This window comes from Alexandromys fortis, unplaced genomic scaffold, assembly GCF_014885135.2.
Source record: "Alexandromys fortis isolate MF-2015 unplaced genomic scaffold, M_Fortis_MF-2015_v1.1 scaffold_1, whole genome shotgun sequence".
In the NCBI taxonomy this organism is placed as follows: domain Eukaryota; kingdom Metazoa; phylum Chordata; class Mammalia; order Rodentia; family Cricetidae; genus Alexandromys; species Alexandromys fortis.
The window spans coordinates 15,702,502-15,715,147 of NW_026067927.1; the positions used below are offsets into that span (position 1 = coordinate 15,702,502).

Sequence of the window (12,646 nt, forward strand, 5' to 3'; positions counted from 1 at the left end):
GGACCCCAATGTCATCTTGTGCCTTCATGTGATTATATGGGCGCACATAACCTCCCATACACATGTGCACCTACTATACTCCCCCCATATAATTAAAAAGATACTCCTTATGCAATGAATTTTCATGATGTAGACAAACTATTATTGAAAGGAGAAACCACAGGAATGGAATGACACTGTATTACATTCGTCTTTGGGTTCAAAGAAATACTTCCTAACATAGCTTGTTAATTTATGCCCCCAAAGTTATTTTTTTTTAAAAAATCAGTTCTAAGGTGAAAACAGAACAATTCTCTAAGCCATTAGTCACAAATATAATATCAAAATGAGTTCCATAAGAACTATAGATGCAAATTCAATTTTCTGTAGCCATTTAAAAAAATGGATAAAGATGGCTCCATTTCACCTAGACACTTGGTTAATGTAGGCTGAAGTCTTTGGGTAAAACCATTTCAGTATGACCTACACAATTAAAGCAACAGATGGAAATGGAGTTTTCATCCTTGGCTAAGCAGTCCTTCTCTCTCAGCATTTTTAGACTTACAGTCTTGAGATTCTAGACAGCTACTTTTAGATAAGGTGATGGTAGCTGCTGTAACAGACCCCTAATGCTCAATGGGTTAATGTAATATCAGCTTATTTTGAAGTTGTGATAGAGGCGAGGATTGGCTTCTACACCACAGTCATTCAGGAAGCTCAGCTGAACAGACTGTGGCACAGTTGGACACTCTGGCCATTGGTGAACCACTAGACAACAATGCAGAAAGGATGGGGGATTGAGTGTAAGGATTTACACACCAGTTCACTTCCATTGGCTAGAACTCCCCCAGGAAGCTACACCTAATGGGCCCTGGGAAATGTAGTCCAGGTCTGAGTCCGCAGTAAAGGGAGATTGGTGAGGTGAGCTGCTGACAAAACTACCTGGTTAGTTTAACTCACAGCTAACCTACTCAAATGTACCGCCAAGCCCAACTCTCAAATCTCAGATTTGGAATGATAATGGGCTCCAGTGGAGCCCATTCCCTATGGTGGGATGCCATGCTCAGCCTTAAAGCAGGGGAGAAGGAGGGGCTTGGTCCAGCCTTCACTCAAAGTTCCAGGCTTTGTTGACTCCCCATGGGAGGTCTTACCCTAGGGGGGGGGGGGGGGGGGGGGTGGGAGGAGCGGTGGGAGGGAGAACTGCGTTTGGAATGTAAAATGAAATTTAAAAAAAATAATAAAAACTAAAATGAAAACAAAGGGGCTCTGGGGAGAGACTCACTTGGCATTTCAAACCCTCTGAGAACTGTGGACCCAGACTTCCCCTTCATCTGCTGTCAGGAAAAATAGAGAGACGCTGGGAAAGAGAGCAGGAAAGCGCTAGGTGAGAGGATCCCGCTCTGCTGACCCCTCTGCCCAGTTTGAGGCTTTCGAGCACTCTATATAGTTTTGCTCGGAACTCAGCTGAGTCTACGAGACTCAGCTTACACTGCAGATATAAGTCAATGCCATCTAAAACATAAAAAAGCATGGTGTCTTTCAGAGCGGGTACTGTCAAAGTAATTTCATTCACTCTGTTTGCTTCTTGCTCTGACCAGGGGCACAGTTCAATCCTCTAGACACCATGAAGCGAGGCTGTGGCCAGGGTGAGTGCTATTTCAGGCCAGAGGTCATCGGGTTTCGATGGGTGTATACTGTCTCTATTTGATTCCTGCTGAAACTGGTTGGATGTTCCAGAAATAAGACCTAAGTTGTTCCCAGGGCTGAATCAGTGAGTTTTCTTTTTGATGAAGCTTATTAATCAATGCCTGGCATAAAATGAGACAGAAAAATACATCATAGGCTCTAAGAATAAGGTACAATAAAATATCAGATGCTAAGGTCCTGGGCTGCTCTCTCTGCCAGTCAGATTGTACGGCACTGCCCTGTCTGTGTGGCTTTGCCATTTAACTTTCGGGTGAACCCTTTCCTTTGTGGGAGGCCTAGGGCGTGCGGTATCTTCTGGTGTGGGAGGAACACTTGGCTAATGAAATGACAAACATGACGGTTGTGGAGACCATATCCTGACCTTTGAAGACCACACGACAGGAAGATGACAATAGATAGAGATGGCTTAGGAAGGAAGGCTCTTAGGGAAAACAGATGTGGGCTTGAGGCGCCTGCTCAGCTGCCCTCCTAGGGCCGGACTTGAGGCATATTTCCTGTGGTGGCTTGGATGAGATGCCCTCTCCAACAAGGTCTTGGTCCCCAGTCGTTGGCAGTCTGGGGAGGGTTAGGAGGTGTGGCCTAACTGGAGGAAGAGTGTCACTGGGGGCAGGCTTGGAGGTTTTAAAAGACTCAGGTTTTCCTTTGTGATTTGAGATGTGAGCTTGCTACCTGTCACCTCTACTCCGCTACCACAGACTGTAAGCCCTATGGAACCATTAGCCAAATAAACCCCTTTCTCCTATAAATCGCCTTGATCATGGTGATAACAGGAAAGTAACTAAGGTACCACCCATTTAGCCTCCTGACCTAATTAGCTTTGGGTATCGACTGTGTCTTCCACACACCATGGTGGCGATGGTTAACTGCAGTCACGTGTGAGGTTCTAGCACCTCGTAAGTTAACGTAAACCATAGGGTTATCGTCATTTCACTCAAACCTGAACTGCTTTCATATAGCACAATTACAGCTCGATAGTGTTTTGCTGAAAAAAAAATATAGATTATGACACTGAGAAAATAAAGATGGATTCTGAGAAAGAATTTAAGATTCTTGCCAGAAAGAAGTGGGTGGTAATCAGTGGTAGAGAGAATTCTAAGATGGGCCCTAACATGTCCATCTCCTGGGACACAGCTGTCTTCTCCATTTTCAGTCACATGCTAATGTGGGTGCTCCTCGGAAGGGACCTGGCAGACACAGCTAAGGTCCTAAGTCAGTCAGTTCACCTTCAGATGGGGAGACATCTTCAGTGGGCCAAAAGGAGGCTCAACTTTTGGAAATGCCAAGTCCTAGCGACCTAAAGGAAACGCCACGTGATAGGGCAGCTGTGGTGTCCCAGTAACAGTTGAGAGGCATCCATGCTGACGGCAAGTGAGACAGGAAATTTCTACTGCAAAGCAAAACTCTGCCAGTAAACTGAGGATCCCAGCTGTGGGCCTTTCCCTAGCCACCCCTCCCAAGAGAAATACAACTCAGCTAACATACTTATTTTAGTCCTTGGTGATCCGATAAGAAGGAAGCAGCCATGCCAGGCCTGGGTTATTTGCCCATAAAAACCAATAATAAATTAGTATTGTCTTAAATCCTAGATTTATGGCAATTTAAAACGTAGCAATAGAAAATTAACACAAGTGTCCATACGTTTCTTTCAAAAGATGCTAACAGCAAACCCTCCAAAAATTTCCCATTAAAACATCAGATGGAGCTGGAGAGATGGCTCAGCGGTTAAGTACTCGGGATGAGTTGAGTCTCACAGACAAATAAGCCTATGCAGGAGCAGGGGTTCGAGCTCCCGCAGAGCACTGGAGTTGGGTTTCTGGTACCCCCACCCCAGGCACATACACATAAATAAAAATTAACCTTTAAAGAAGATCTTCAGCAATGGATGTCTGCCTTTGCAGCTACTTAGGGCTGGGAAGTCAGCCATTTTGCCAGTTCACAACCAACATACATAGGAAGTACATGCTTGTGTGCAGGTGAACATGGTTGTGGGAAGGATGGAGGGTTTGTGACCTTTTACAGCTCAGAATCCATGCCCTACTGTGATTACTGATAAACCCTCCTCCCAAGGTTCCACACGTCCAAGTTTAACATCTGCTTTTGATTTGGTAACGGGCTACCTCCCTCCATTTCTTATGCAAGCTCAGCTTCCATGGCAAACCAGCCGGCACCTTTTTTTTTATATATAAGTTTTTGTCTCGTGTATTTAATATTTTCCGTAAAAGGCAGAAGTGATTGCTGCTGTTTGCACGTGTCACACTGGCAGTATAGGCTTCGGCAGGCCTGCTGCTCTGCAGGGCTAATAACTATGAAGCCTGAAGAAAATAGCACTGTTCACTTGAAAACAACGACTCCTTTGCCATTTGAGACCTGTGAGGTTCCCTCCCGGGAAACAAGAGGAAGCAGATGACAACAGGAACCCACGTGTGGAGAGAGGGACTGCTTTAGACTTCTATTATCTCAGCAGATGATCCATTCTCCGTGGGGCAAGAACAATGAAGAACTCACCAAGGCCTGGCTCCCTTTCATCATCTAAATGGCATCTGGAGTCATAGACTCCTCTCCCTTGAAATGAGTCATTTTGCTGCTTCAGACAATTGATTGGAGGGCAACAGGGAGGCGCAGAAGAACTGATGTTAGCCTTTTCAAGGGAGGCAGGGCAGGGTCATGATTGGAAGTGTGGGTTCTGGAGTCACATGGCTTAGTGGTCAGTTCTGGAGTCTGTCATTTATAATGAGGTGACCTTGGACTGATTTTTCAATTGAGGTTTCAGGTTCTCCAGCTGTTCATTGTGTTTTCTCTTTTTTTCAAAACAAGGTCTCACTCCGTAGCCAGGAGTGCCCTTGAATGCATGACTCCTGGGATTATAGGTATATGCTGTCACATTTGGTTTGACTCCCCCCAGAGCTGAAACCCTTACAAAGTGAACTAAAATGGGTGTCAGACATTTCACAGCTTGTCCATCACACAATAAACAGTGGGCCTTTGATGGAGGAGGGTCATCTGTCTATGTGTTACTCTCATTGGTTAATAAAGAAACTGCCTCGGCTTTTTGATAGGGCAGGATTTAGATAGGTGGAGTAGACAGAACAGAATGCTGGGAGGAAGAAGGCAGTGAGGCAGATGCCATGGAGCCAGCTGCCAGGTCAGACACGCTGAATCTTTCCTGGTAAGCCACCACCTCATGGTGCTATACAGATTATTAGAATGGGTTAATAAAGATGTGAGAATTAGCCAATAAGAGGCTGAAACTAATGGGCTAGGCAGTGTTTAAATGAATACAGTTTGTGTGTTGTTATTTCTGGGGCTAAGATAGCCCTGCAGGAGCCAGGTGAGATGAAAAGCAGGCCTGCCTGCAACTCATTACTACAGGCCATATTCATATGACTTTCCAAAACTTCTCAGCTCGTTTGTGATCTACAATCCAGGTCACTCTCAGGGCTATATGTCCTACATGGACCTGAGCCTGGCCCTGTCCTGTGAAAGATTCTGGAATGGCTCCTTACTGTTCGCACCAATGTGCGTTAGTCCCTTCCAGATGTCTGTGTATCTCCTCCAGACATCTATGTATTTCCTCCAGATGTCTATGTATCTCCTCCAGAAAAAAATACCCCAGGTCACTTGAGCTTTGTATAAAGGCTGCAGCGCACACAAACTGCAGATGTGGTCAAGCATTGCCATATGATGTTCTATTGGTCTGTGTCTGTCTTATAGGGGTTCCTATTGCTAGGAAGAGATACCATGATCCCAGCATGGCAAGTCTTATAAAGGAAAACATTTAATGGGATGGCTTACAGTTTCAGAGGTTCAGTCCATTATCATCATGATGGGACATGATGGCATGCTGGCAGATATGGTGCTGGAGCTGAGAGTCCTACATCTTGATTGGCAGGCAACAGGAAGTGAACTGAGACAATGGGTGTGGCTTAGAGCATATATGAGACTTCAAAGTCCATCTCCTCCCATACACACTTTCTCCAACAAGGCCATACCTACTCTAATAAAGCCACACCTTCTATTAGTGTAACTCCCTATGAGAGGAAGCCAAAAGAGGGTGCTGAATCCTTTGTAGCTGGAGTAAGCCATTCAGTATGGGTGCTGGGAACTGAACTCAGCATGCACTCTTAACTGTGGAACCATCTCTCTATCCCATACATCCTTATAAATTGTATTGAAATACTCTCCGAAGAAAGGGGAGAACAAAAAATAGGGTAAATATATTAAGAAATGTATACCTAAGGGGAGTCTAATGAGAAATGATTCCAGCTACAGAGACAATGTTCTTCAGAGGGTTTGGCACTGGGCTTAGGCGTGTTCAGTAATTAATAGCAAAAGCTGGTTGTTTCTAAATTATCTTCACATATGGGATCATATGAAATACATCTGTTTGCTTACCAGATATGCATATTGTGCTTCTTGATTAATAAAAGGATTATAATAAGGAGAATTAAGGATGGGAATGGCATAGTTTCAAACTGCTTCTGGTGCTCATTTTTAAACACATATTAGGGAAACTGGGACGCTGGGACATCAGCCAAAGTTGTGATAGCCCAGGACTTACTCACCATGCGAGCCTGAAAGTATGCAGGGATGAAGGACTGGTTAGACAGCTGGAGAATTCTTGAAGTGTCCTTCAGGACATAGATGTTGCCAAAATCAACCTGAGTGGGATGTATGAAGATAACCGGGCCTTCTCCGATGCTCTGTATATGACATGCCTGAGTTCCACAAGAGAAAGAACACAGGGCCAGGTGAAATGGTTACCCTTAAGAGGGATGGTGAAAACAAAAGCTCTAGTCTCCTCTAAAACAGAAGAGGTGCGAAGGGTGCTGATGTGAGCTGACAGCCCCTTCCCACTGTGGTCAGAGGGACGCAGAGCTGAGCACATGTGGTCAGACATGTCTGTCTAGCCTGGAATGCATCCCTGGGATGGTCAGCTTCTCTAGGGCAGCCCAGGGTCACACAGTAGAGAAACTCAGACTCTTGGAGCCATATGCCCCACTCAGTCCTTCAGTCTTGAGAACACGTGACATGAGGTCAAGCGTCAGTGCTTCTGTCTGGAAGTGTCTGGTTTGATGCCCAGTTCTGTCATTCTGTTAACAGTTGACAGGCAGAGCTCTTCACTAGCTGTGCAGGTTGGTGGCTGAAATCCACACTTTGAACTACATGGGCCCTTGTTTTCCCTAAAGCACTAGCTACCTCCTCCCCAGCTGCATCTGTGCAGGGCTGGAGTGCTCACAGTGAGCCATGGCAGGGGTGGGGGGTTGCTGGCCTGCTGCTAGTCACCGATAGTATCTTCTACAGGAGCGGCCAGAGAAAACCTTAGCTCATCATGCTCTCTAGGCAGTCAGAATCAGCTCCGTGGGCACCACCCAACTTCCATGTAAACCGAATCTCAGGGAAACAACCTCCATCAAGACTCAAGATTTATTGGTTCAGCCTAAGCAGCAATGTTCAGTGTTTCTGTCCCACCTTGCTTGGAGACTCTTAACAGCTTTGGTAGGTAAACAGTTAATGTAGTTGCTCTAAAGGAAAGGATCTGGGAAATTGGGCATGAAACTGATCTTGCACTCTTGACTGAGTGACAGTCAAACTTGGCTTTGCTCTGGGAACAACTGAGGAGCTTGTTAAGCATACAGAGATGATGACCAAGGAGAAGATAACTCTGTGTGTGTGTGTGTGTGTGTGTGTGTGTACACGTGTGCATGCATATGAAAAATTTTGGTCCTTAGGTTAGACTTAAGAGCAATTACTAAACCACCTTACAATGTTTGAGCGTATCTATGTATAGCTTTCCTAGGTAAGGTGACATGTGTTTTAGTACTGTAGAATGAAAACAAAGTCCCGAAACTACAGAAACCAGAGGATATACAGTGATGACAGGTTGTCAGCGAAGAAGATAAAAGCACTATGGTAGCGGAGCATGTGACTTCAATTGCGACTCTGAAAAGTGACTCACCAGAGGGGTGTCTTGGCTCCCGAAGACGGAGATGTAAACTGTGGATCTGTGTTCACCAGTGACCTGGGTCTCCAAGGATAGTGGTATGTGCACGGTGCTGTGTGGGGGGATGACCCCGCAGGGGGAGGGGCTGGAGAGCAGGACAGCGGGCGGATTCTCATACAGCTACAGAGAGACAAAAGAAGGAACAAATGTCGTATTGGTTTATTTTGAAACAACAGTCGTTCTGCATCCACGGAAGGGGTGTCTCGCTCATCATTTACAGCAGTCTTGGGATAAAGACCCTGGTTCAGCTGAAAGGACATAAGGTTAAGTGGAATGTAGATGAGGCAAAAGATGCTGAGTTCCCAGCACAGCGAGGTGCAGAATGAGCACAGCAGGCATTCACGACAATGGCCTTTCGTGGCCAAGGTCTATATCTAGGTCCTTTATGCCTTCATGCTTCATTTCCCATTGCCATAGACCTTTGCACCCCATTAATGGAGGCCATGACTCCAGCGACTCCTGAGCACGCGGTTCTCATCCCACCTGCAATCCTTTGCTCTTGGGATCTCCTTCTCAGCCTGCTGTTCTCCCTGACCTGCCTTGGGGGCTTTTGCTTGAATTTGCTCCAGTTACCTGGCTCCCAAAGGCTGCAGAGGTGAGGCCTTGCTCCGAGAGCATCAGTGAATTCTTTTTCTATAGCATGGGACCACCTGCATGTCATCATCTCTAGGGGCTGGATATATTTTGGAGCCTAGCTTCTTCTTTTTCACAAGCCCAGTTTCTGGCCCAAAGCTTCCCCTGTAGGTCTGATTCTGAAAACCTTACCAGAGGCCTTAGCTCTTGGCAGAAAGGCTCAGCATGCAGTCTTCTCCCTTCTAGAAAACCCCTCCCTTCCTGCATCTGGTCTGGCCTAACACAGCTTAACACACTCTTATCTTTGTGTATCATGCCTTGGCTGAGTCCCTGGAGCCTGAGACAAAAGAAAAAAAGTCTATAACACTGATCTTTATCCAAATATTGATATTTTACCTGCTATAGTTTTTAAAGTTATTTTAATATCTTAGAACATGTGGCGAAAAATACTAAGTATCTTGATGGCTGTGTAAGCTTCACCTTTAATTTTGCACCCGAGGCAGGTTTTACCTGGTTCCCAGCTTCTGTGTTGAAAGTGCTTCCCTTGACCCTGCAGCTCTGCTCTCAATTCTTGCTATGACCATGCACAACATAGGGCCCCCCTCTTCTGCTCTTGGGTCTCTGCTGGATGTATCCTAGAGCTTGGTCCCTGGTTTCTGAATGTCTTAGAGAAATCCACATAATAATTCCAGCTTCCTCTCCTACGTAATAGTCCTTTGGCTAGTGATCGTGTCCTGGATAAGCCTTCTTTGTTCAATTTAAACACATGAGTTAGCTCTTTTTATGACTTAGACTTGCAGATGACATTTTGGTTACTCTAAACATGATGTTTCTCCCCTCCCCAAGCTTTCATTACAAAAGATGACAAGAGCTGAAGACAAAATCCTGGCCATGCTTTGACCAGTGGCTGCCATCTCCCTTTCGCTGTATATCTCAGAAGCCGCCCAAATCTTTGTTGACCCATGGTCCCCAGAAACACCTAACTTGGAGCCAAATAAAGCTTGGTAGTGGTTTGAATGAGGAATGTGTCTCCTAGGATCAGGCATTTGAACACTTGGTCCCCAGCTGGTGGTACTGCTTTAGGGTGAGGAGCCTTGCTTGAGGGGGTGCACTGCTGGGGGTTGGTAGCCTCTCTCTGCTCCCTGTGTGTTGAAATACACTCAACCAACTTTTGCTCAAACTGCCTGCTGCCATGCCTCCTGCCATGGTGGACTCGGGCCATGGTGGACTCTTACCCTCTGGAACTATTTTTTCCACAAGCTGTTCTCCGTCATGGTGTTTCGCCATAGCAAAAGTGACTATAAACCTCCCAACTACCCTCCCACCCCATGGATTTATATTGCAGTCCATATGCACAGAGCTAAATTTTAAACCCAAATGCTTTCTTGGTAAACTGCAGGTCATTGGTGACCCTCTATTTCTCTAGTCTATATAATCCTTTCTGAGTTTTGTGCATATGTGACCTGTTTGGTTCTCCAGGTAGCCAGGTGCAATGGTGTATAGAAGGTTATCGTTCATAGGCATCAAGACATAGTCTCTCTTCCTGTGTAACCCCTAGCTTTCTGGTCCAAAAGGTCCATTAATAAACACTTCATTGTCATGTCTTGGTGATGCTATTCAGTCATGGCCATGAGCACAAACGAAGTCTCCCAGCTCATTTCCCAAGCTTGGTTAATTTGCAGACAATTATTTGCAGGTGCACTTCTGCGTGTTGGCTTAATTGACACTTTCCCTTCTTTATCAAGGACAATTTCCCTGGGAAATTAACAGCGGTTTACACCTGCAGCTGCTCCTTCACACAGACAGAAGTCCAGCTGTGCCTTCCAAGCCCAACACCCAACTCATTTGAGAGCTAGAGTTCAGATGCAGAGGAGGTCATGCGTGTGCACCGGCCTGCGGCTTCTCAGAAGGATGCTCCTCTCTCTCTCTCTCCTCTCTCTCTCTCTCTCTCTCTCTCTCTCTCTCTCTCTCTCTCTCTCTCTCTCTCTCTCTCTCTCTCTCTCTCTGAGGGAGCCCACCAGAATAGAGCTCAGCACTGAAGAAGGATGAAGGAACTCACCTGGGGCAGGACCTTATAGCATCCGGGAAGGACATCATGATTGACAAGCTGGATGGTCTTCTCATATGGGTACTTCAGGAAGCAGCGTCCAAAGTTCACCTCTGTGGTCACCAACTGGAGGGTGGGCACAACACACCTGCTCGAAGGAACCCATGAAACAACTGAAAATGGAGAGCGTGTTTACACCCGGAAAGGCGGAATCCTAAGTTAAGTGCCTCCATCACTGTCACATAGCTTTTCTCTATTAACGGTATCAGTGGGCACCGCGGGGTCCAACGGATCTTTTCAACTCTTCTGTGCTAGTCTCTCCCTTTTAGCCCCACTCACCAGCAGTTAATCAGAAAACAAACCTCCGACAGCCATGGTTGCTGGGCAGTGGCAGCCCTTGTCATTGGCTTTTCACTGTGTTCCTCCTGTGTCTGTGTCAAATAGGACCAATGCTATATGAAGTCTTAGTTAGCTGTGACACTTAGGATGGGTCAGAAAACCTCCAGGGACTAACAAAGCTCGAATCATCTAAATAACAATAACAATTCTAATTCCTGTGCTGAGTAGCTTCTGGGATGAGTATGGTCCTACAGCCTCACCCAGGACTGGAGCTACGTCACGGCTTCTTGCATGCGGCCCTGTGTCGCTGTCGTTCAATTACTCAGTTACTCGGGTTTTATTTCATGTCTGTAGCTCTCAGTGTCTAACCCGCCCTGTATCACTGTCTGACACAAAGCACAGAGATGCCGAGGACTGGATATTAGGTTCCAAGGAGCCCAGCTGAATGCTGACCTTAAAGTCCAGCCTGTGCGACTCTGAGTCAGCTGCTTTCTGTCTCACGTCTCCCTCCCCTGGGGATGAAATGAAGGAGACCTGATGACATTAATCAGTGGGGCTGTTACTCATAGGGTGGTGTGGAGGAATCCAGGAGTGTATAAGTGCACAGCAAGAGGGGATGAACCCGGGGCGAGGGCATGGCAGGAGTCACTGCTGGCTTGCTGAGGGGATACCGTGGGGGTACAGTTCTAAGAGAAGCTCTTCTATTTCCACAGCTGCCATGGGAAATGGTAACATGAGGGACCTCTCTTTAACCCGATGCCTGTTCCTGAGCAGGGATGAGTGTTCATTTTTATTTAGCATGCAAGTTGTCAGTTGACCCGATGGCTGTCTCAAAGCTAATCCTTTGCTTTCTGAGCCAGTGCGGCTGAGAGGGTTTATGATATTTCACGTGGGTCACAGTGAACCCTAGCAGGAAACTCACAGTCCCTTTAGGCATTATTATTTTTTACAATTCTGAACAGCTGCAGGGAAAAGAGGCCGAAAGGTATCAGAAACAGCCAGCATGGGAGTCAAATGCAGCAAGGGCAAACCTCAGGGAGGTACAGACTGGACCAGAGAGCTTTCCTGTCTTCAGTGAAATAAATGAACAAGTCGGATTGTAGCGGCATTTGTAGACCGAGGCAGCAAGAGTTCTAGCTCCTTCCAGGTGGACATTTGTCTCTACTCAAGCTTCAGACACACACAGGGAGGCCAGTTGTTATCTCTGCACCAATCGGCATGTCTGCACTGTCTTTAAGGTGTGTCTTCCTAAGATTCCCAGACACTGACATCCTGTTCTGCTATAGCCTTCTCTCTGTCCACAGCGTATTTGCTGTGGGAGGCGTGCGGCCCCACTTAAACGAGCCTTACCAGCTCATCAAAAAAGAGAGAGAAGCTGGGGGCCCAGGAGATGGAGCTGTGAGTAAAGACTTTCTGTGCAGACACAAGGAGCTGAGTCAGGAGCCCCCGTATGCATGTAAAAAATGTGTGTGGTGGGACGGAGAGCCGGTCCCAGATGTCCCATGGCCAGCTAGTATTGGTAAAACAGTGAGCTCCAAGTATACTGATAAACCCTGTGTCAAAAATGAGGTGGAGAGACAGATGGGACACCCAAGATCAATCTCTGGACTCTACACGCACACACCTGGAGTGAGTGCATCCCTACACTTATGTGTACACGTATGTATGTATGTGCATACACACAGAGTGAAGATGACAAATTCATATTAGAGACTGACAATTGCACCTTCTACTACATGGCCCTGACATATCAATAAAATTTAGCAATTGTCACCTATCTGCTAAACTCTTTCCGTTATATACTCTACAAGACCCATCAGAGGGCAACACAGCACACACAGAAAAACCTTTGGTCCTTTGCAAACATTTTGTTTTGAAGTTTTGCCCTTTACACCCCGGATTCCATTTTCCATCTCAGGGAGGCAAGAGGAATCAGGTGGGCAATGTGTCTAGCAGGCCAATTGCTTTGTGGGAAGCATCTGGACACTGGGCGGGGGGTG

At 46.4% G+C, this 12,646-nt stretch overlaps 1 protein-coding gene across 10 annotated transcripts in view; it reads right to left on the reverse strand.

The window, feature by feature from the left end:
- The window catches only part of Hydin (HYDIN axonemal central pair apparatus protein), a 326,725-nt gene that overhangs the window by 171,290 nt on the left and 142,789 nt on the right, over nucleotides 1-12,646 (reverse strand). For all 10 annotated transcript variants that reach the window (XR_007592102.1, XR_007592103.1, XR_007592104.1 and 7 more), the window contains exons 16-18: nucleotides 10,320-10,455; nucleotides 7,643-7,807; nucleotides 6,249-6,401 (exon numbers count right to left, since the gene is read on the reverse strand). Coding sequence is in view for 4 of the 10 variants with exons in the window: in XM_050144333.1 (XP_050000290.1) it covers nucleotides 6,249-6,401; nucleotides 7,643-7,807; nucleotides 10,320-10,455 (454 nt within the window). In the remaining 6 variants the exon portion in view is untranslated. The remainder of the gene's footprint in view (nucleotides 1-6,248; nucleotides 6,402-7,642; nucleotides 7,808-10,319; nucleotides 10,456-12,646) is intronic.